Source organism: Parus major, chromosome 18 (assembly GCF_001522545.3).
Source record: "Parus major isolate Abel chromosome 18, Parus_major1.1, whole genome shotgun sequence".
Lineage (NCBI taxonomy): Eukaryota > Metazoa > Chordata > Aves > Passeriformes > Paridae > Parus > Parus major.
In genome coordinates this window covers 7,479,681-7,501,026 of record NC_031786.1, presented here as the reverse complement: position 1 = coordinate 7,501,026, position 21,346 = coordinate 7,479,681, and the positions used below count along the sequence as shown (strand labels likewise).

The window sequence follows — 21,346 nt, the reverse complement described above, 5'->3', positions numbered from 1 at the left end:
ATTTTTAAGCCAGGATTTTGTAGAGATGGAATTCTAAACAACACATTTGCTCACACAATGCTGCTTTTCCCTCAGTCATCAGACAAACAGTGATTTACACCAGCCCGCACTGTGGTGGAACCAATCCATAAACCTTGTATTTAACTAAAAATCCCCAAACCATTACACTGTGCTTGCAGCACACACCGTCCTCTAGCTGGTACATGTCACACAAGCCACTGCACTACAAAATAATCTGTAATTTAAGGAAGCCCTAACCAAGCTTGACGAGGGGCTGCAGGAGGCAGCAATTAGTGTAACTCATGCTGAAGCCTCCAGAAAAGTTCCCACAAGTTGGGGAGAGCAGGTCTGACTCTCCCAGCTCCCATCAGCACCGCAATCTGCCACACATCCCCTCTCCAGGTGCTCAGGACTTGCCACATCCATTTATACTCTGTGCCATGGCTACGTGGCTGGAATAGCTCTGAGAGCAGGAGCAGTGGCTTTGAGCAGAACATCTCTTCATTTACCCCCTTTATCCTCCCTAAACACTTTATAACCACTGATTTTAATATTCCACTCATGCAAATCCAGCCTGCACTTCTGAGATGGGGGTGGGGGGAGAATTTTTTTTTTTTATTCCTCCTTATTTAAACATTCTTTATTCAGGCTTTCATCATTTGCCAGTTAAGTCAACTAATTTTCTACTAAACCCAATTTCACTCATGGTTGGAGTGCAATTTCCCTGATTTTTCCTCGTGCCATGTACTATTAATGGCGCTTGAAATTACGCAAATAAAATTGATGAGCGCAAACGCCGCCTTCGCAGCCCAGGGACCTGCTGTGGAAACCACCCAATGCCAGCCCCTGGGGAAACCTCCCCTCCCAGACCAGCCAAGGGTGGTGACCAGCTCAGCACCTCTGGCTGGCCATCCAGGGGCTCATCCCATCCCAAATCCCAGATCAGAGTGTTGGCTGAGCCCTGGCTTCTCTCCACGAGGGAGCAGCCGGAGCCGCTCCCATCCAAGCGGATGCCGCGCTCGCCTCTCCGCCAGCTGCCTCCACCAGCTGTGCCTACTCCAGAATAAATCTCCAGCAGCTTCTTGTCCTGCTATTTTCCTCTCAGAGGTACTTTAATCAGCCAGGGGACCATCCCCTCCCTGGGCACGGTGCAGGCGCTCTGGAGTCAGATGATGCGGGGTTATCTTTACATCCCATTGACCTATTTTCAAATTAACCCAACGTTTCTTTCCGCGTTATTGCTCCTGGTGCTGAGAAGTCCAGCACTGAATGGATCTCATGGGCATCTCCTGGCAGCCTGGGCCAATATTCTGTATTATATTTAATTGCATTTTCTCTGCCCACATCTGCTGCCATCAGCAAAGGCTGAGAACAGAGCAGGGATCCTGTCCTCGCTGCTCCCTCACCTTCTCCATGGCTGCGAGAGCCCAGCAGGCACTGGGATGTTATCCAGGGGTGAAAGGTGTCAGAGCCAGGCCTGAGCAGATCCCAGGGGTCTGTGACAACCCCATCACAACCAACAAGTGCAAATCTAAGCCCACAAAATGAACATCCTACTGCCTGCCCTCTGCTCCCTGCTCTTCCCCCTGCTGGAATGAGCACTCGCTGGAAAGGAGGATTTCCAAGCAATTTCAGCACCTGCAATGGTTTCACTCTTGCAAGGTGCACCTGGACTGTTTCTCTGGTCCATCATTGATCTTGTATGACACAGCCCCATGCAGGGGGGAAGTTCAGTTATCCATTTATTTATTTCCAGGACCTGGAGATGCACAGGATGGTGCCAGAACAAACACTTCTTTGTGGTCGTGGATTCAGCAAACATGAAGGAACTTCCCAGGAAAGGATAAATCAATACTTGGATTCCTGCAGGGAGCAGCAGAAACTGAGCACTAACATGCTGGTGGTGCCTGGGCAGACCCTGGGACTGTTCTCCTGCTGTCACAGGAGCTCCAAAAAAAAGAAGAAAGTCTTCCTTGTGAGGGAGATGAGGCCCTGGCAGAGGCTGCCCAGAGAAGCTGTGGCTGCTCCATCCAGGGGAGTGCCCAAGGCCAGGTTGGACTCGAGTACCAGGAGCACCTGATGCTCTGTTAAAGGCTGAAGGTTCCTCCCCACCAGTGCAGAGCTGATCAATCCACAGCCTCTCTGTGCAGCTCCATCAGGATCACACGGATCTGGCCACTTCTGGTTGTTTCCACAAGCAGTTCCTTTCTCTCCCACACAACAGCAGGACTGGTTTTGCCAGCTGGCGAGGGGAGTGAAGCCAGAGCCTGGGCATGGGGCAGGTTTTCATGTGAACAGATGCAAGACAGAAAGCTGGTTTTATCTGCCAGGAGACAATTAGAAATGTGCTTTCTGGATGTCGTGTTTCCATCTGAGCTGCCCTTTTTGCAGCCTGAGCACACCTCAGTGAGCATGGAAAGTGCAGGAAAATCGCAGCTCTTGCTGTGTGCCAGGCACTGAGAGGAGAGTGGGGGCAGTGAGAGCAGAGCCTCATCCCACCACAGCTCCAAGGCTCCATCCACCCCACCCCAGAGAGGGTGGCTCAGCACCCAAAGCACACACTGGCCACAGCAGGGAAAGGGCTGCCAGCACCGGATACAGGCACGTGCTTCAAATCCAGCGCTTTGCCAGGACCAGAATTAAGAGTCCAGGACTTGACACAGGAGCAATTAAGCTCCGGGAACACTTTGTAAATCCCTGACCCCAAGAGGCATCAAATCCCATTTTCTTCGACTTTCTGTCCTGCTTTATGAGCAGTTAATTTCGAGGGGACCATTGAGAAAAGCACATTTCAGTGCTTTTCTGAACTCCCCAGCAGCTCACAGCTGTGCAGCCACTTCTCCCCCAGCCTCTCCCTTAGCCCCAGAAAAGCAGTTGGACATGCCAAGATGACCACTCCCATGGCTCAAGGACGAGGGAAGGATCTGGAACTCCCAGGCATTCCCCTTGTGCTGCTTCTCCCAGGGAAAAGGCTGACAGGATCCTTCCTGCCTGACCCCAGGGCACAGGTGCTCCAGAGGAAAAGCCTCAGCTTATTAAAGCTTTTTTTTTTTTTTGCGGGCACAGCCATTACTCCAAAGCACTGCTTGTAATTTTCCAGCATCTACTCATGAGCTGCCTCATTACCAACCCAGCTCAGAGCTTTCAGGCACTTCCCACTCCTCCCCTAGCAAGCAACAACACCAACACTGGCCTGGTTTCTCACCTCCCTGAAAGCACTTTTGGGCTACCAACACAGCACCAGGGGTCTTCAGCAAGATTCAAGTGTTGGCGTTCACATTTGGGATGTTTCCTCCCTCCCTGCTTCAAGACAAGGCTCAAAATGCTGCTGGCTGCCCACCCAGCACAAATCTCAGAGAGAAAACAGCTCCTGGCTCCCCGCTCCAGCTCGGCAGCTCATTTTCCTCCTGGGAAGATGCACACAGAAACACGGAATGGTTTTGGGTTGGAAGGGAACAGATAACTCAGTGTTTCACCCCTTGACTCTCCAGAGGCACCAGAAGCAGCTCACAAATTCACTGGGGGTTCAAAGGAGAGCAAACACCTGCGCCTAGCTCAGCAACAGGAGAAAAAATAGCCCCTGGTCCTAACTCGGGAGTGGAATTCACAGATCTTTAAAGTCGGTAGTGGATAAAAGATAACCCAAATAAACTGGCCCTGGAAAACCAGGGCGGAGCTCCATGGCTGTGATCTCAGACCTCACAGGGATATTTGGACAGTGCTGAGCTGGGGATGAAGCTGGCAAATTCCCTGAGCTCCCTATCTTTGTTTCAGATTACCATCGGTCCCTAAAACAAAGGAAGAACCATTTGACACCCCTGTCCCTCACTGCTGGCCAGGGAGATGTGCCCAGCACACATGGTCACACTCCCAACATGTTTTTACCCCCAGTCTTCCATCACCAGCTTTTTTGATCAGGGCCTTACTTCTCCTCCTTCATATTCCTGATCCTCAGCACTCCTGATCCAATCCAGACCCAATCCATGCACTGCTGCATTGCAATCAATACAGATGCTAATCATGAACAACTCTCAGATAACCGCTGGCTGAAGTGTATGCAGGCAAATCTTCCAGTGATCCCTTGCCAGTGATCAATACATGCAGAAAAATCAGCTCAGAAATTTGGAGAGACAAAAAAAAAAACCAAAAAAACCAACATACCAGGAGAGAGGTTAATCTTTGCTGAATAATTTATGGACTCCAGTGAAGGCTTTGCTGGGTGGGAGCAGCTACAGCTCCCAGCCATGAAAAGAGCAGGGGTTGCCAAAGAAAAATACACAAGGATGGATTCAACGTTTCGCACTGCTGGAGTAAAATATCCCCAAACCCACCCCAACACTGCTGCCTGTCCTGCTGCAGGGCCAGCAAGAGACACACAGCATGGGAGAGGACAAATTCAGGCCCAGTCTGCTATGGCACAAAGCTCTGCTGCTTCAGGAGGGTGCAGAAGGCAGGAGGGATAAGGAATCAGAGTGCCCAGGCTGCCGCTTCCCCCGTGACAGGGATTTAGCTTTGCTGCATCCCTGCAGCCCAGCTCCAGCCCTTTGTGCACCTCTGGCTCTCTGCAACCCCTGCCCAAAGCTGTGGTCACAGGGAAAAACCCCCTCTAGGCTTTAAGGAAGAGCCCAAGATTAACTCTTAGCACGCCTCAGGACTAATTACACATGTTCTGCTAAGCCTCCCAGTCACTCCTGGTCAGTCAGGAGTGACCAAAAGCTTTTTCCATCACTCCTTAGAGGCACCAGCCCAGCAGCAGGAATGTCACTGAGAGATCTGCAGGCACCAGGATTGCTGACACCACTCAGCCCTCCCCTGGCACAGAACCTCTGCCCCTCATGACATCCCATTAAACCATCTCTTGATGGGCTGCACCAAGGTGATGCCAGTGGTGACCCCCCAAGCGCTGGGCTTGGTCTCCAAAGGGACAGAGGGGACATGGTTCCATCCCCAGGTCCTGTCTCACCCCAGCCCATCAATATGGAAGTGAGCACTTGGTGTGTGTGTCCAGCATTTGAAACATCACAAAGCCAGGCACAGGACACGTGCTTGGGGAGGTGGGGACACTTTCTGGGACACAGAGAAGGGCAAGATGTGCAGCCCCAGCCCGGCTCACACACTTCCCATCTCATCTACAAAGGGGAAGAGATGGCATCCCAAGGAACTCATCCAAATCCACATCCCAAGAGGAGCTCTCATCACTGCCAAGTGACCTGGAAGCTGCCAGGCTTCTGGCAAAGGCAAAATACTACAGGCACAGGGCAGCTGTCATCAGAGTCACTTGCAGAGGAAAACGGGTGCTGCAAAACCACCCCGTGAGACCCCGGCAGCTCCTTCCCCTCCCTGAACAACCACCATGAGGTTTGTCATTAAAAACACAAACAAGAACCACACAACAGCAGCAACACAACCCTCCCAGCCATTAATTCCTTTCACCCTTGAGTACACGGCTATCATTTAGTACATCATTCCCGCCTCTTTGAGGAGATGCTGCCTCTTGCATTAGGACAGGGCTGGTTTTTTTTTTTAGTTAATTAGTTAGGAGCTAATTCCATTCATTAATTCGGAATGCTTCAGAGACTGAGTTGGGGGTTTTTGTTGTTTTTATCCAGGATTGTTGGGGTTTTTTCACTCCCTTTTCAGCATGGCTCATTATGTGGCCAGCGCTGGCTTAGCATCTCCCAAAGCCTGCCCAGTCCCCGAAGAAGCTTCAGGCTCTTCTTGATTTCTAAACCATCTAATTTGCAATTTCCCTGGTAGTGGCAGGCAGGCAGGCAGGCAGGAAGGAAGGAAGGCAGGCAGGAAGGCAGGAAGGCAGGAAGGCAGGAAGGGAGCATCCCTGGGGAATGGGGTGGGAAAGGGAGTTTTCCTGTGGCCAGCTCCAGGCAGGTGTCAGGGGACACAGGTGATGCTGTGTGCTGGTGATGCTCTGTGTGCTGAAGCCACAGAGCAGAGCCCTGCTCCAGGTATGTCCACATCAGCTCCATGCAAAGTATCACTTCACACCAGTCCTTCCCACTTTCCTAGGATGTAGAAGGATTGGATCTCTCCCAGCCATGGTGCTGGTGGCACAGTACAGCACCAGCCCTGTCTGAGATGTAGGTGGGCAAAGAGCCTCCCCCAGCCTTTTTGGACCTGGTGCTTCCACCCAAGACCTCAATGCAACCCAGCACCCACCTCTGCAGCTCCTTCAGGGAGACTGTGACCCTCAGGCTGTGTCCCAGCATGAAGAGGGCAGCCAGGATGTCAGCCCACTGCACCATCTCACCCAGAGGGCCTCCCTTCAGCACCCGCGGGCTGAAAACATCCCCCGACTCCTCTGTCAGGAAGCCAATATGGATCAAGATCTGCAGAGACAAGGAGAGGGATCAGCACTGGGGAAAGGGACAATTTGGGTTTTCCAGCCCAGAGTGACTTATGGGATGAATTTTTGATTCCCTCCAGCTCCTTGGCAGGCTGTAATTACTCAGGGAGCTCAGTCAGGTGTGCAGACAAATGATCTATGTCCAATTAGCACAGGCCCACTGGTCAGAGCTTGGCAGCTCCCTCTGAGTGCCACTCTGTGTCCCAGGGCCTGGCTCATGTTCTCCACGTCCATCACAGTCTGCACCATGGGCTGGAGCTGGATTTCCCAGCACACAGGGGCCAAAGGAAAAGGCACAACAAAAACACCAACAGGAATGCAAGCAACCTCAGCTTATCCTCAGAGGAGACTTGTCAGGCTCCAATGGAGCTGGACACCATCTACACCCACCAGGACCCATTTCCAAAATCCACCCCATTGCTCAGCAACACCAGTCCTGCCACATCCCAAATGCCTGTGGGGTCATGTCCATGACAGACCACCCCTACAGACCCACACACTTCCATAAACAGGTTTCCTCCCAGCTGGCTCCCATCCCAGCTGTCCCCAGGCTCAGCTTCCCCCTCTGTTCCCTGAGAACCCCCCGTACGTGTTTCTGGTCCCGCTGCCGTCCCGCCAGCTTCTGCTCGAGGCGCCGCGCCGCCCGCAGCCACTGCTGGGCCAGGTGCCGGATCCTCTTCTTCATGAAGCTCAGGGACTCCTTGCCCGTGCCGATGAGCTCCAGCAGGCGAGCCAGGTCCCTCCGGAATGCTGCCTAGGGAAGGAGCACGCTCTGCACGGTGAGTGTAGGGAAAGCGGCCGCCAGAGGAGCCCCTGGGCTGCCCCGCGGCCTGGCAGAGGTTTGTCCATCTCAGCAGAGGTGATCTGAGTCCTTCCTGCTCCCCTGGAGCTGTCACAGCTCCTCCACTTCATGCCCCAAATCCCAGAGGGATCCCACTGCACCGAGGGCTCGTGAGAGCCTGATTCCTCAGGAGAGGAAAGGCACAGGAGTGTTGGAGGGGGTCCAGAGGGGGCCACAAAAATGATCGGAGGGATGAAGCATCTGTGCTGTGGAGACAGATTGAGGGAGCTGGGGGTGCTCAGCCTGGACAAGAGAAGGCTCCAGAGAGATCTTTTTGCAACCTGTCAATACTTCTAGGGGCTTATAAAAAGACAAGGTCAGACTTCTTAGCAAGGTCTGTTGCAACAGGACAAGGAGCGATGGCTTTAAACTAAGAGAGTTGACTCAGACTAGATATAAAGAGGAAACTTTTCATGGTGAGGGTGATAAAACACAGGCACAGGTCACAAAGAGAAGTGGTGGATGCTCCATCCCTTGAAACGTTCAAGGCCAGTTCGGGCAGGGCCTGGAACAACCCATTCTACTGCGAGGTGTCCCTGCCCATAAAGATCCCTTCCAACACCAACATCCTGTCATTCTATGAAAAAAAACCACAAGAGGCATCACGGCCCCGCTGACACTGATGTTTATTTCCAGCAGCCTCGATGCCAATGCCTCCCCACAAAGCCCGGGGCCCAGCAGGAGCCAGGCTGGGCCCACCTTACCTGCACCCGCGGCGGCGGCGGCGGCGAGGGCACGGCCACCGTCCGGTTTCGCCAGGGCAGGGGGGGACAGAACCACTCGACCTCACTGAGGTAGATGAGGAAGGAGCACTCGGTGCCGTCCACGCCAAAAAACGCATAGCAGGGGTCAGAGGTCCAGCGGGCCCTCATCCACTGCAAGGGGCAAAGAAACACGTGGGGATCAGGGAGGAGATGTGCCGGCCCTGCCAGCTGCCACTGCTGTGGAAAACCTCTGATCTCCGTCCCCCTTCTCTGTCTGGGGGATAAAAATGAAGGGCAGAGGGTGGAGAAAGGGCTGCAAACCCAGCCCCTGTGCCACGGGCTGATGTTCATCCCTCGGTGCCTCCAGGGAATGTGGGGCAGAGGAAGAGCCAGCAGGGTTTGTTGGGGACTCCCTGGGTTTCTAGCACTGGTTCCATTCTTCCCTGAGGGCACAGCCATTAATCCCCAGGAGATGATGCACAACAGGGATTTCTTCTGGCTGGCTTTGCTGGGGAGCTGCTGATCTCATCGCCCCTGGAGCAGCAGGGCAAGGACACAGATCTGCCAGCAGTCCCCAGGGATGATTTCACACGGAGGAGAATAACCAGGGACCAGAGCAGCGATTTATCATCCCCCACAAAGGCTCTTGCCAGCCTCTTCCTAATTCAACTACAAAAACAAATCTGCTCAGGGACTGGTTGCTGTGCCCAATCTGTAAAGCACAGCAATCACCAGGAGGGGAGATGGGATTACAGCCTTCCACAATTGCATTACACCCTGAATTTACTCAAATCATGGAAGGAAAGGATGGCTAACACCCATGGAAGTGAAAAATCCAGCCCCCCTCCAATATCATTTTCTTATACCCTTCAACTTCTTCTCAGGGAGACTCAACCCTGCAAAAGCCTGAGCTTGAAGCAGGTTGGGAAGAGGAGGGAAAAGGGCGATGCTTTTAATTAGTTGATGTAAATGTGCTCTCTGACAAAGCCATCATGCTCTGGGCCAAGTGCCAGGCTGCATTCTGGTGTGAAGAGCAGGCTGGGTGAGGCAGGACATCCGATTTGAGATGGAGGTCCTGGCCACCTGAACGAGGTGCTGCTCTGGGCAGTGCTGGGCTTGCTCCCCAGACACCAGGGAATGCTCCAGATATTCAGAGATGATGTGTCAGAGCTTTCTGCTCACTTTGCTTCTGGCATTAAACACACAAACTGCAGACAGGGAGGGCTGCAGGCAGAGATGCTCTCACAGCTGATTCCACTGCATTCTGTGGCTTCAGTGCTTTGTACCACTCCAGCTAAAGGTACATTTGGGGAGAATATTACTGGGGGAAAACAACCCCATTTCTGTAGCAAAGGCTGCCAGAAAAGGTTGGACACCTTCCTTGTGTTTTCTCATCAAAGCACTGCCCTGCTTTGCTTTCCACACCTTTGGCTCTGCTCCTCCTGTGTCAATGGGCTGCACCTTTCCAATATTAACAAACATTCTACTCTGGAAAACATCCCATTCCCCATTGCCCTTCCCAGTTTAGCCCCCAGGGCCACTGCTCTGGGCCCTTCCCCTCCCAGCAGCTTCCATCCCAGCCAGAGACCCTCTCCCAGTCAGGGAACCCCAACTCACCTCCACCTTCCCAGCACAGTCGGGGTACTTGGGGTCCCGGGGCACCTCACACTGATCCCTCCTGCCTTCCATCACTGCAGAGAGACAATTTGGGCATGGGGAGAGCTGGGGCGTGACAGAGGAGCAGCTAGAAATGCTGTGAGGAGATTGGGATGGGATGGGATGGGATGGGATGGGATGGGATGGGATGGGATGGGATGGGATGGGATGGGATGGGATGGGATGGGNATGGGATGGGATGGGATGGGATGGGATGGGATGGGATGGGATGGGATGGGATGGGATGGGATGGGATGGGATGGGATGGGATGGGATGGGATGGGGCTGGCAGCCCCCAAAGACGTTCATTGATGCCACAGGTGTGCTGGGAGAGAGCCCCATCCCACTGGATGGAGCAGGACATCAAGATGTGAAGCAGCTTCAGGATCCTTCCCAAATCAGGGACAACACAGAGGAAACCACCCTGCTTCAATGCCAGGAAGGTCTCCCTTCCCTAAATCTCAGCAGGTCCATTTCCAGCACTTCCCTATGCCCTCTGCCTGGTCCAGACCCCAAGTTCCACCTCTCCCCACTCTTGTAAACAGGCTGCAGGATGTAGGGAAGTAATTGACAAGTTTACACTGTAAGCTTGATATAAAAGCTGTCCTGCTGAGCTGCTGGAAGAAGAGTCAGCCCACAGGGTGAGTTCCAGAATAAGCCATAAAGTGGCTAAAAAGGCATCAGGATCTTTTCTCCTCCCATGGTTGGGTGAATAAAAGCCACCACCCCTCCTCTAAGCCCTCCTTTGCCCATAATTGAAAAGCATGAGGTGCAAGAGGCAGTGGGAGGATCTCCTGCCTCAGCCCCAAGAACCGTGCAGCCATGTGGGGAAACATCTGCAGAGCCCAGCTGCCCTCCCAGCAGTGCCACAGTGGGATGGAAATGTCTCTCCTGGTGCTGAATCCCAACCTCTGTGAATTTGGATCCAAACAACCAAATTCTTCTATCCAGGTGCCTGTGCTGGCACCGCTCCTCACCTTTAATTTCACATTTAATTCCCTGGCATTTATTCCTGACAGCCACTCAGATTTGTCACCACTCGTCCCCCCTGGCAGGCATGAGTTTTCCAAGGGAGGAGCCTCAAGATCAGCCTCCATTTCTGGGACTTTTATCAAATTTGTCATGGTTGGACCTTCCCATGGGCACAGCAAAACACACAGGAGGTTTGGAGTGGGGACCCCAGGGCCACTCACCTTTCCCATTCAGGAGGCTGTTCCGGAGAATCTGATCCACCTTTATTGCAATGTCTGACACGTTCTGAGCTATGGCCTGGATCCTCTCCATCAACCCAGCTGCTGGCTGGAACCTGGGAAAGAAACCAAATTAACCCTGAGAACTTGATGTCTCCCAGTGGTGACACTCAGAGGTGCTCAGAGAGAAATCCATGCTCTTGGAAGCTGCCAGCAGGTTGAACTTAGCTCCAGGGTGAAACATGGGAATGCCAGGTGCAGCATTTAGCAGGCAAAGAAGTCACTTTCTTCCAGGAGTTTTGATTGAAAACCTATTTGAATCAGTATTTTATACATATTCTGCCATTTTTTTGCAGTGTGCTGTTAAACATGGATCCACCTGTGCATTTTACGTGGGGAAAATATTAAACAGACCGCCAAAAAGATGTTTTTTCTTATTTCAGATGTGCTGTGTTTGAAAATCCTCTGCTGTGATTATTTGCCCTGCAGTAGATAAAAAAATGGAGAAAAAGAATAAAAATACAGGGAAAAGAAGGTAAAACTGAGGAGGGCTGAGGAGGTTTGTGGGCTTGAAGCAGAGTGATGAAAAACAAACAGGACACCTGGATGCCCTGAGCCAGCCCATCCACCTAAGGTGGGGATCAGTTTGTCCTCCCAAGGAACAAGTGACAAGACAAAACAGCCTCAAGTTGCACCTGGGGAGGTTTAGGTTGGATATCAGGAAAAATTTCTTTACTGAAAGTGAGGCCAGGCATCGGAACAGCCTGCCCAGGGGATCAGTAGGATCACCATCCCTGGAAGTGTCCCACAGATCCCCAGATGTGTTTCTCAGGGACATGGGCTCAGCAGTGCTGGGTCAATTGTTGGACTTGAGGATATCAGAGGTGTTTTCCAACCTCAGGGATTCTGAGATTCAGGTGAGAGGATTTCCAGGACCCCAGCAGGGAGCTGTGCAGGGGCAGGGAGCTGGGGTGAGCTGGGGATTGCAGCCCCAGCAAAGCCCACAGGGACCTTCCAGCAAGGTCAGATCCCAGCAGCTCGGATAGCTGCACATGCTTCCATGGAATCAAACCTGGAATCAACACTGTCCTGGGTGAACAGCCCTGCTGAACTCATCTAAGGAACACATTTTGTAAACAGAGCCCTGTAAAGAGGCTGGAGGTCACTTAAAACCTGGAATAACCTGGAAAAGGGCAAAGAGAACTCCATCCATCAGCAGTGGAGCCCTGCCACTCCAATGCCTCTCCTGCCACTTCCACCACAAACAGCCACCACGTCTCCAGGAGTTATCCCAGTAAATAATTTCCCCTCCTGCAGTGTTTGGGTCGTAAGTTTTCCCTCCTGCTGCCGCCGAGGTCGTTTTAATACAAGGGAATGTCACATGCAGTGAGCAAAACCAAAAGGGCTACCTTGAATACTCATGGCACAAAAAATATGTGCTGATGTCAGGTCCTTCGTGGTGAAGTTTTATGTTTGTTCTCCAGCAGATCAGTGAACCCAAAGGCTGGGATTTAAAGTACCTCTGTCCTCAAGGCTAAAAAAATCCTGGTTTTATGAACCGACACTGCTTCGGCTGTTGATTTAAAGTCCATTTGCCAGCAGCGAGCAGCCCACATTTTTCCTTCTGGCATGGTTTACGACCATCAATATTCAGGCTGCATATCTCCACAGGGAGCCACTGATCTTGGGCTTTTAAGAAATAATAATTAAATGCAGAGGACACCATTGCCCCCAAGTCACTACCAACCTTTGCAGAGAATAAACCCCAGGTATCCTGCTGTAACTGCTGCAGCAGGGAGGCTGCTCGTGAGGCCCGGGGAAAATATGGGCACAAAAATAACCTGAGATAAGCTTTGCTTGTCAGCATGGCTCCGAGAAGATAAAATTGTCCTGGTCTGAAAGCTCTCAAACCCCCATTTCTGCAGCCATTTTTTCACGAGCAAGCAGCCATCAGACCCTACAGGTGATGCAGAGGCACTCAGTAAACACCTGGGATGGGCAATTTAGGAGAAAATATCTCATGGATGCAGTGAATTTAGAGCCAGTGAGCCCAAACTTCTGTTTCAACAGGAAAGGATGTGAAGATGCTCTCCAGGTTTCTCCATCACTCATGGCAAGGAGAGAGGATGGGCACAGCCACAACAGCACTGCTCTCACCCTTCAGAGTACTTAAATTAGCTCACAGTCTGGCTTCTGTCTCTTCCCAGAAGGTATCACAGTCCTCACTTGCTCCCAAACACAAGGAACCAGGTGAGTCTCAAAAATCAACAGCAGCCTCAGTCCCCAGCTCCTCACTGATTACCTCCAGACCTCAGCTCAGCCAGGGCTGAGCACTGGGCAGCCACAAAAACTCTCAAACAAAAATCAGGATCGTTGTCCTAAATAAATGTGTTTTTTCCAGCTCAGCCTTGTCCTGCCTGGCAGCCACAGTGCTGGGTGATGGAGCTGGCCCAGGCTCTGTGCCAGCTTGCCCAGCTCTTGTGAAGCTACAACTGCTCCCCAAACACAAAGATTTCTCCTCAAAGCCCTTAGATGCAAAATGTATTTCTGAGCATCACACTCCAGTCCCCCAAACAAACCAGGCATCGCATGAGCATCACAAGGCTTTCCCCAAAACACAGGATTACTCAAAAATGGCACTAAAAATATCCACCACGACTCTTGGAACATACGAGAGGGGAGGGAGAAAGGTAGAAAAGTCTCTTTGAAACACAGAGCCAGGCTCAGATCTCCCATGCTCCTCACCCTTGCATGACAAACTGGCTGCCTGCAAACCCTGGTGACTCTGAGAGAGGGATTTCACAGCTGGGGAGGAAAGCCACGCTCCCAGAGCACTGCCAGGTCCCAGTGTTTGTATCTGCTGGGTAACAAGGCCATCACAGGAGCAGCAAATTTCGTGTAAGGCATTAAAGAGGTGACAAGCAGGTTAAGCATAAGTTACATTAACTATCAGCACAGCGATTTGTCACCCAGGCAGGGGATGAGAAAATAAGGCATTTAAAGGTGTATCTCCAATGTGAAAAGGTTCTGTGTGCCTCGTAGGAGGTTGATGCCTTGTTGTTAGTAACTGGAGACACCAGAGGGACAAGGTAAGTGGTTTATTCTGCTCAACAACAGCTCAGCAGAGCAGGAATATCCCACCAGGTGGTCATATCCAAGCCAGGATGCCAGCACAGTCCTTGCCAGCCCAGCAGGAAAAAAAATCTCCTTTCTTCCAGTACCACCACTGCCCAGGGAGCAGCTTTTTGCCTTTTCCCTTTTCGCTTTTTAAATTTTTCCATAGCGACATGCTAAATGCCACCAAAATATGCTGGCACTGGGCCAACTATTGAAACTCTACTAAATTACCACAGCTTTTCTAGAACAATTTTTTCCCTGGGACCTTAAAACCGTTTACTACAGCAAATACAGTACTTTTACTCCTAACCATCAATATAGATTTCATCTTTATTATTTTCAGATTTATATTTCCCCCTGTTGATTAAGATTCAGATCACACCGTGCCTTATAATGCTCTGTATACAGTATTCATCTCCTTTCAGAAACTGCTATTAAGATGTATCTTTCCCCACTGACAGATCATTTGCCATAGAATATAGCTGGAGGTTGGGTTTTCTGTCACTTTTTTATGCATTAATTTGGTTCCCTTCACTTTGCTCTTGTCCCCAACTCTGCAGCACCAGCTCGGATTCAGCCTGTTTATCCCTTTACAAGCCACTGTATTTTTATTGCCTTTTATAAAAGTGGCATTATGAAAAGATGAATCTCTTTCTCTTTGTGTGTTGTCTTCATAATACAAGCCCTAAACATATTTGCTTGCTCATCCGATATTTCTTGCTATTAACTTGTGAAAGCCATGGCTTTGGGAAGACCAATACAGATGGAGAAAAGCAGATGTTCTGAAGATAATACATCAACAAATTCAGCATTTGCACAGAGCAGTTTACCAAAGGATTTCCACTTGCTCACATCCAGTGTCTGTGCTGCCATTTGCCTCTTCAAATATTTTTTTAAGTTTTTGCCCAAAGGCCCAAAGCAGGGCAGAAAGCAGCAGGGCTGGTGCTGAGCTCTCACTGATTCACTGCTCTGGGGACACAAATCACATCCATCCCCACAACAGCCAGGACAGGGAGCTGAAATCCCACAGGCAGCACTGATGGCCAAGGGAAAAGGATCTTTCCTGACCTCCTGGTTCCTGCTGCAGCTTGTGAGGTGTTGCCTGTTAAAACAGCTGGGATACCCCAGGAGAAATGAGCCCAAGGGCATCTCCAGTCGGTCACCCTGAGGGCTCAGGCTGCTCTTCCTGTCCATCCATCTGTCCCTTGGAAAACACTCAGAGTCACCCAACTCTGTGAAGTCACCAACTCGGGGCCTGGAAAACTGAGGAGTCCCAGGGGTGTGGGGAGAAGCCCTCATCCAAGTGCTGGATAACTAAAAAAAGTAATTTAAATGTCCAAGAAGATGGAGGAATTAAAAGCTTTGCTCCACTAACATAAGAGAATGCAAGTAAAACTCATCCATGCTGGAGCAGCAAACATTTTTGGGAGATCCATGTCGTTGTGTGTATCTCCACATCCTCTCTGAGATGGCTTGTATCCAAAACTCCAGAAGCCAGAGCTGCCCATGTGGGAGAGGGCAGGACACAGACCCAGGGGGTTATTGGGTGGCTGATGCTCTAAAATTTGTGTCACAGTCCCTTGACACTGATGACCCCAGCACAGGGGGAGCAGCAGGAGAGGCTGGGGCAGGTGCCCTGCTCAGGAGGTTGGGCTGTGCAGTTCATGTTTATTTGCCTTGTAATCCTGGATTTAATCCTCGTGGCTCCAGTGCTGTTCCCCTGAGCTGGGATGAGCAGCCAGGGCTGGGACTGAGCTGTGGTCCCTGTGGTGGGAGGGCAGCACAGCCCCTGCTGGGATGGGAAGCTCAGGGAGCGTTCCACATCCTGCCCCACTTGGGAAAGGCTCAGGCCCCCAGCGAGCAGAGCAAAAGCCCAAAGCTCTGCTTATGATCAGTTTGGCAGAAACTCAGAGTAGCATTAGAGGGAAAGGAGTGCAGGGGCTGAGGCACAGTTCTCACTGCTTTGCTCCCCCTGGACGGGGCTCTGCCAGGTCACTCAGATCCTCGGTGCCTTTCCTGACAAGGACAAGGATGTGGCACCTGGCTTTGCACATGTGAGAAGGCCCATACCACAGAGAAGTGGGTTTATTCTTCACAGTCTACTCCTGACAGTCAGCTGGATGAAAAATTAAAATTAAGTTAAAATATTTTTTAAAAAATCAGAGGACAGCATTTGCTCCTAGTGTAATTTCTGGGGTTTCTGTACATCCCAATGTTTTCCACCTCAGGGTGACACAAACAGCTCTGCCTCCCCTCCATGAACACCTGAGTAAAGACCTGAGTTCACTCTGACCATGTTTGTGCTGACCCTGGGAACATATTCCAGAGAACATGGCTTGGGATGAGAGCATTCCTTGGAAATTCATTTGAAGCAAATTCCAGATGATGCATGGGCAGAGCCCTGATTGAACTGCTCCAACACCAAGTTAAATAATAAATCACATAATAAATATGGGAGCATTTAACTCACTAAACTACTTCCATTTATTTCCATTTCAGTTGATTGTGGGTGATATTTCTCACACAAATGCTTTTCTAAGAGACCCTGAGCTAACCCAAAGCCCACGGCTGCACACCCCAGGGGAGGACACTGACATTTCAGTGAGCTGGCAATAAACTTCATGAAAAAAATGATGAACACCAGCTTTCCAACCAAACCCTGTAGCTCACCAGCATGGCCAGCAAAGTATAACCAGCACCATTAATTAAAATATTTTATTAGTGCTATAAAATGCTTTGAGATCTTCCCCAAGCAGAACACGAAGCTGAAGCCACAAGCCCAAACCTTCATTTTCCTCCTGACCCTCAGAGCAGAACTGAGCTGAGCCACAGGCCCAGGCAGCTGTGGGTTTATTTATGGGAACAAAAGGGATCATGAAAAGGAGGGTTACAGGATCACCACTTTGTTGGGGCATAAATCAGATATATTTACCTACAGGCTTGAGTAGCCTGATGCAGGCTGGGAGGAATCACCTTCAGTGAGCTGGGATGGTATTGCCAACCTCACAGTCACCTGCCTAAAAGTGAGATCAAAACCACCAGTTTTGATCAGAATCCTTGGGGCAGAGGATCCCCTGGGGCAAGATACATTCCTCAGCCCCTCATTTCCTTTGCCAGCTGTGTGTTTGGTGGTCATGCTCTGTTTAATTTGAGCAGGGGTATTTTGGCAGCCTGTGCTTCCACTGCCAGCACTACACCCTCCCCAGATGCCCCTTTCCATCATGTCCATGCCCACCTGAGCCCATCCCTCTGTTTGCTCCCAGCTGCTCCAAAATCAGGGAATCTGATGGAGGTTAACAGGCTCTGATTTTGCTTGGAGGGTAAAACAGACACACAGGTTGGGTAAAGGCAGCCTCACACCACCAGGGCCCCAGCACTGGTCCTGTACAGCCAGCCAAGGCAAAACCAACCATGGCACAAAACCACCAGGGACTGCACATTCAGTAAGAAGCCTCATTTGCCAGCCTTATCACATTTATTTGTGATAAAGGAGCCCCCAGTGTGTCAATGCTTTGGCATGACATAAAATAAAAAATTCAATGTCATGAATAAAAAAATAAATTAAAATAAAATAAACAGAAGACAAAGCCTGCTGAAGAATTAGGTTCAGCAAATTGAGCAGGAGCTGCTGGGGGAGGTACAAGGAGCAGGAGGGGAGGGTGTGAGTGACCTGGGCATACCTTGGCACCCGTCCTATCACCGTGCTGGTGATGCTCAGCACCATTGGGCTGTGGGGCTCTTCCATGAGGTCACAGCCCTTCTGGAAATGTGGGATGCATGGATGGACCCTAGCAGCACACAATCACCTCCCTGCTGTGTCTTAGAGAGAAAAGCAATTTATCTCAGCTGCCCAGGCCTGAATTCCCCCATTTATGTCATCTCCTGATCCTGATGGGGACTCCAGACATGCAGGGAGTCCCTACACTGTGCCCATCCCCTCCAAGTAACACTGAAATCATCCAGGGCCAGGCTGGAGACATCCTCAGGAGCTGGCAAGAAACAGCTCATCACCTCTGCCAGGATGGGCTGTGGGACCTGGGAGGAAGGTGAGCACTGGGGAGGAAGGCTCCTGTCTCCTGATGCACCCCTGCTCTTGCAGAACAACACCCAGTAAAGCCAGGCTGGACCACAGGATGGGTCTTACCTTCCCTGGGTGCTCAGAGCAGCTCTCACCCCCTTCCCTTGCTGCAGCCCCTCAGTTTGCCAAGGAGATGGGGAGGGAATGCACTGAGGGGTCCGAGACTGCTCCAGGCTCACCTGGGCAGCAGGAGACCACAGCATCTGGCAGTGATTTCACTGCAGCCAGCTCACCACCAGCAACAATTCAGGAATTAATAGAGCCAGGCTGGCAGGATGCAGGAACATCATCCATTTAGTGTCATATTGCGAGACTTTTAATTACTGGGGGAATATGGAGTCATGTAATGATTACAAGAACAAATACTTAAAGTGTGTGGAAATTAACTGAGCCTTGGCAGTAATTAAGCTTGAAGATTAATCAGTCCTTAGCAAATAACAGCCTTTGCAGGCTAACCACCATGTAGGGGAGAGGGATGACCAGGGATGCCAGTGCTGCAGACCCCAGCCTCCCCCTCTGCCATGTCCCTGTGGGATGGGGTGGGCGGGGGCAGCCCAGCTCCTGGAAAAGGGCTGCTCCAAACCCCAACACTGCTGGGTTACGGTGCCAGCTTGGGTCAGCCACTTCAGACCCCTCCTCCCCTCCCTCCCAAGCGCTTCCCAGAGAGAGATCAACACTCCCCCTGCAAACTGACGTTTCCCTTGCCCAGTAAACAGCTCTCCGGGAGGCTTCCATAAGTGCTCCTAATTTCCTTTCCCTCTGATGATTTACGAGGGTTGCATTCAATTAACAGCAGTATTGATTTTCCCTCAGCTGACTGGCAGGCTGCTTGCCCTCGTTAGGGAATCCATCCTTCCCTTCCCTTCCCAGCATGGGCAGGATGCAGGGAGCAGGGAGCCCAGGCAAGGCTGGAGAAGGGAGCAGCAACACCTGAGGCTCACAGGTGCAGACTGTGTCCTTATCCCAGTGTGTGACATCCCACAGAACTGTTGGGCAGCTCTTCTAAGGGGGAGAAAGTTGGAGTGGGACATTTGGGATTTCCAAGAGTTTTATCTAAAGCAAAGGGATAGAAATGGAGGCATCTGTGGAATATTCAGACAGCCCCTAAAGGAGCAAGATTTTGGAGCAATGTTCAGCTTGGAAGGCTGGGAGGCTTTCCAAGGCAGGCCATTAATTCCACCCTGTATATACAGACTTTTCCTTGCACTTTCCAAGGGGTAAAGGCACCCTGAGCCTCTGCTGGAATGGTACAGGGCTCACAGGTTATTCCATAAAGCTCAGCAAAGCCTTCACCTCCTTCCTCTCACCTGGGGCTCTGCAAAACCCAGACCACCTGATTCCATTGGAGATCCAGCCTTAAGCAGGAGAGGACTTTGTAAAAACAAGCATTAATCCACTTTAGGGCAACTGGAACTGCAAAGCCCACGCTGGCAGCTGTGCTGAGCGGGAAGAAGACGAAGGCAGCAGCCGTGCCAAGCAGGGACGCTTTGAAGACTAAAATCCCTTTGAAATTAGCACCCTTTAATTGTATTATCTTTCCCTGACAGCCTCAAGTCGGTCACTGGTGATCAAAGAGACAGAGACAGGGAGGGAAGGAGACAAGCCCTTGGAGGAATCCCAGGATCCTAACGAGGAGCAGCACTCGGGTGTTTCTGTGGGGCTGATCCAGGCCCAGGAGTCATTGCTGGGTCCCAGTGCAGCTGGAGATGCCCAATCCCACCTCAGAACAGGGGTCCCCAGGACTGCAGCTGGTTACCCTCAGAGGGACAAGGACCTCAGCAACCAGACTCCACAGGGTTTCACATCAGCTGCTTTTAGATTCCTTCTGGGATGCTCAGCTCAGCTCCAGAGAACACCCAAAGCTGTGGGATCAGCACAGAGCCAGGCTCTGCTCAGAGCAGACAGCTCTGTACCCTCCCAGCTGCCTCACACACCCCTCAAAGGGCAGCAGGGACCAGGATGAGCCAAGAAATGTCACTCTGGATGAGGCAGCACATGTGGGAACAGAGGTGGAGCCACTCAAACCTGCTGAGACCCAGAAGAGCTGTAACACTTCCAACACATCCACATCCCCTCTGGCCACAGCCCTCAGCCAGACCCAGGGCTGCAGAGAAGGAAGGGAGCGCTCAGGAAATGCTTCCCAAGTGTTGGCAAATGCTGCCAGTGCTTCATTAGGGACTTTTCATTAGGGACATTTGTCATGGCAAAATCCCACCCACAAGAAACTCCCCCATGGTGGCTGCTTCACCTGGAGATGCTCTACCCCATGAACAGATCTTCAGAGGCCAGGTGAGAACAAGGAGAAGAGACAGACAGGGTTGGATGCAGAATCAACTGAAGAGAATTGATTTCTCTTTAGGGGTGATTTATAAGGAGCAAAAGGTGATAAACCCATAGCCCCTGACTTTCCATTCCTGACAATTAAGACATCTGTAATCTCAACCACTCAGGCCCATCTGAGCACACACACAAAACCTGAGGCTCTTTTGATGTGGGTCCATCAGCTCCCATCCTCTCTGGTCTCTCCAAGTGATGGTCTTAGAGTCATCACTCACACAGCAGATTTGAAACACCAAATCCTCATCTGCAGCCACTTGCCGCCAGCCCACAGAAAAGCTTTCATCTCTTGGCTGTAGAGAAACAGCCACCACCTGAAATCACTGGTTCTTTTAACACAAGATCAGCCAAGAAAATCACTAAATGCGAGCAAGGGTCTTCCAGTGGCTGGCTGTAACAGTCCTGTCCACTCCTCTCTGGGATTATTGGTGATCTCATTCTCATGGGTATCAGCCAACCTCAGAACAACAGAATCCCCAGCACCTACCATGGCTGAGGCAAATTATATTTTCTCAGTGCTGGAAATGATGCTACATAAAAGGCAGGACCACGCACTCCACGGCTGCCTGTGCAGCTCTAACTCAGGTGTGCAGGTACTGTGGCAGAGCTCAGCCTTTAATTACAGGCTCACTTACTCTGTTTTCCATTACAGGCACAAAAGAGGCTCGTGAGGAAAGCGAGGCAGAGGGATGGAAATGCTGATGGGAACAGGGAAAAGCACAGTGATGGCAGGAGGTGGAGGTGGGAATGTTATGTGGATCCACAGCTCCTGTGCTGTCAGCACAGAACAGGGCAGGGGTGACCCCTGCATGTCACATCCCTGCCATCCACCTCTCCTGTGTCACCCGAGGCTCCACCTGAGCAAAATCCACACTGGCATCTTTTCCACACTGCCAAGTTTGTCTCAAGTGTGGTTTTTCATCTCTGCCCCCCCATCATCGGTTACTATTTGTGCAGCTCTTGGCCTGGCACTCAAATTAGTATCAGTGGATGTTCAAAGGCTCCCAGAGCACAGGGAAATGTCTCTCTAGCTAATCAGTGTGTCACGACAGGAAGGTCTGA

General features: G+C 51.2%; 1 protein-coding gene across 2 annotated transcripts in view; it reads right to left on the bottom strand.

Moving 5' to 3' along the window:
* Nucleotides 1-21,346, bottom strand: part of MGAT5B (alpha-1,6-mannosylglycoprotein 6-beta-N-acetylglucosaminyltransferase B) — a 64,921-nt gene that overhangs the window by 17,539 nt on the left and 26,036 nt on the right. For both annotated transcript variants that reach the window (XM_015646043.2, XM_015646044.2), the window contains exons 4-8: nt 10,756-10,868; nt 9,524-9,597; nt 7,907-8,077; nt 6,951-7,115; nt 6,175-6,344 (exon numbers count right to left, since the gene is read on the bottom strand). In XM_015646043.2, coding sequence (XP_015501529.1) covers nt 6,175-6,344; nt 6,951-7,115; nt 7,907-8,077; nt 9,524-9,597; nt 10,756-10,868 — 693 coding nt within the window. The remainder of the gene's footprint in view (nt 1-6,174; nt 6,345-6,950; nt 7,116-7,906; nt 8,078-9,523; nt 9,598-10,755; nt 10,869-21,346) is intronic.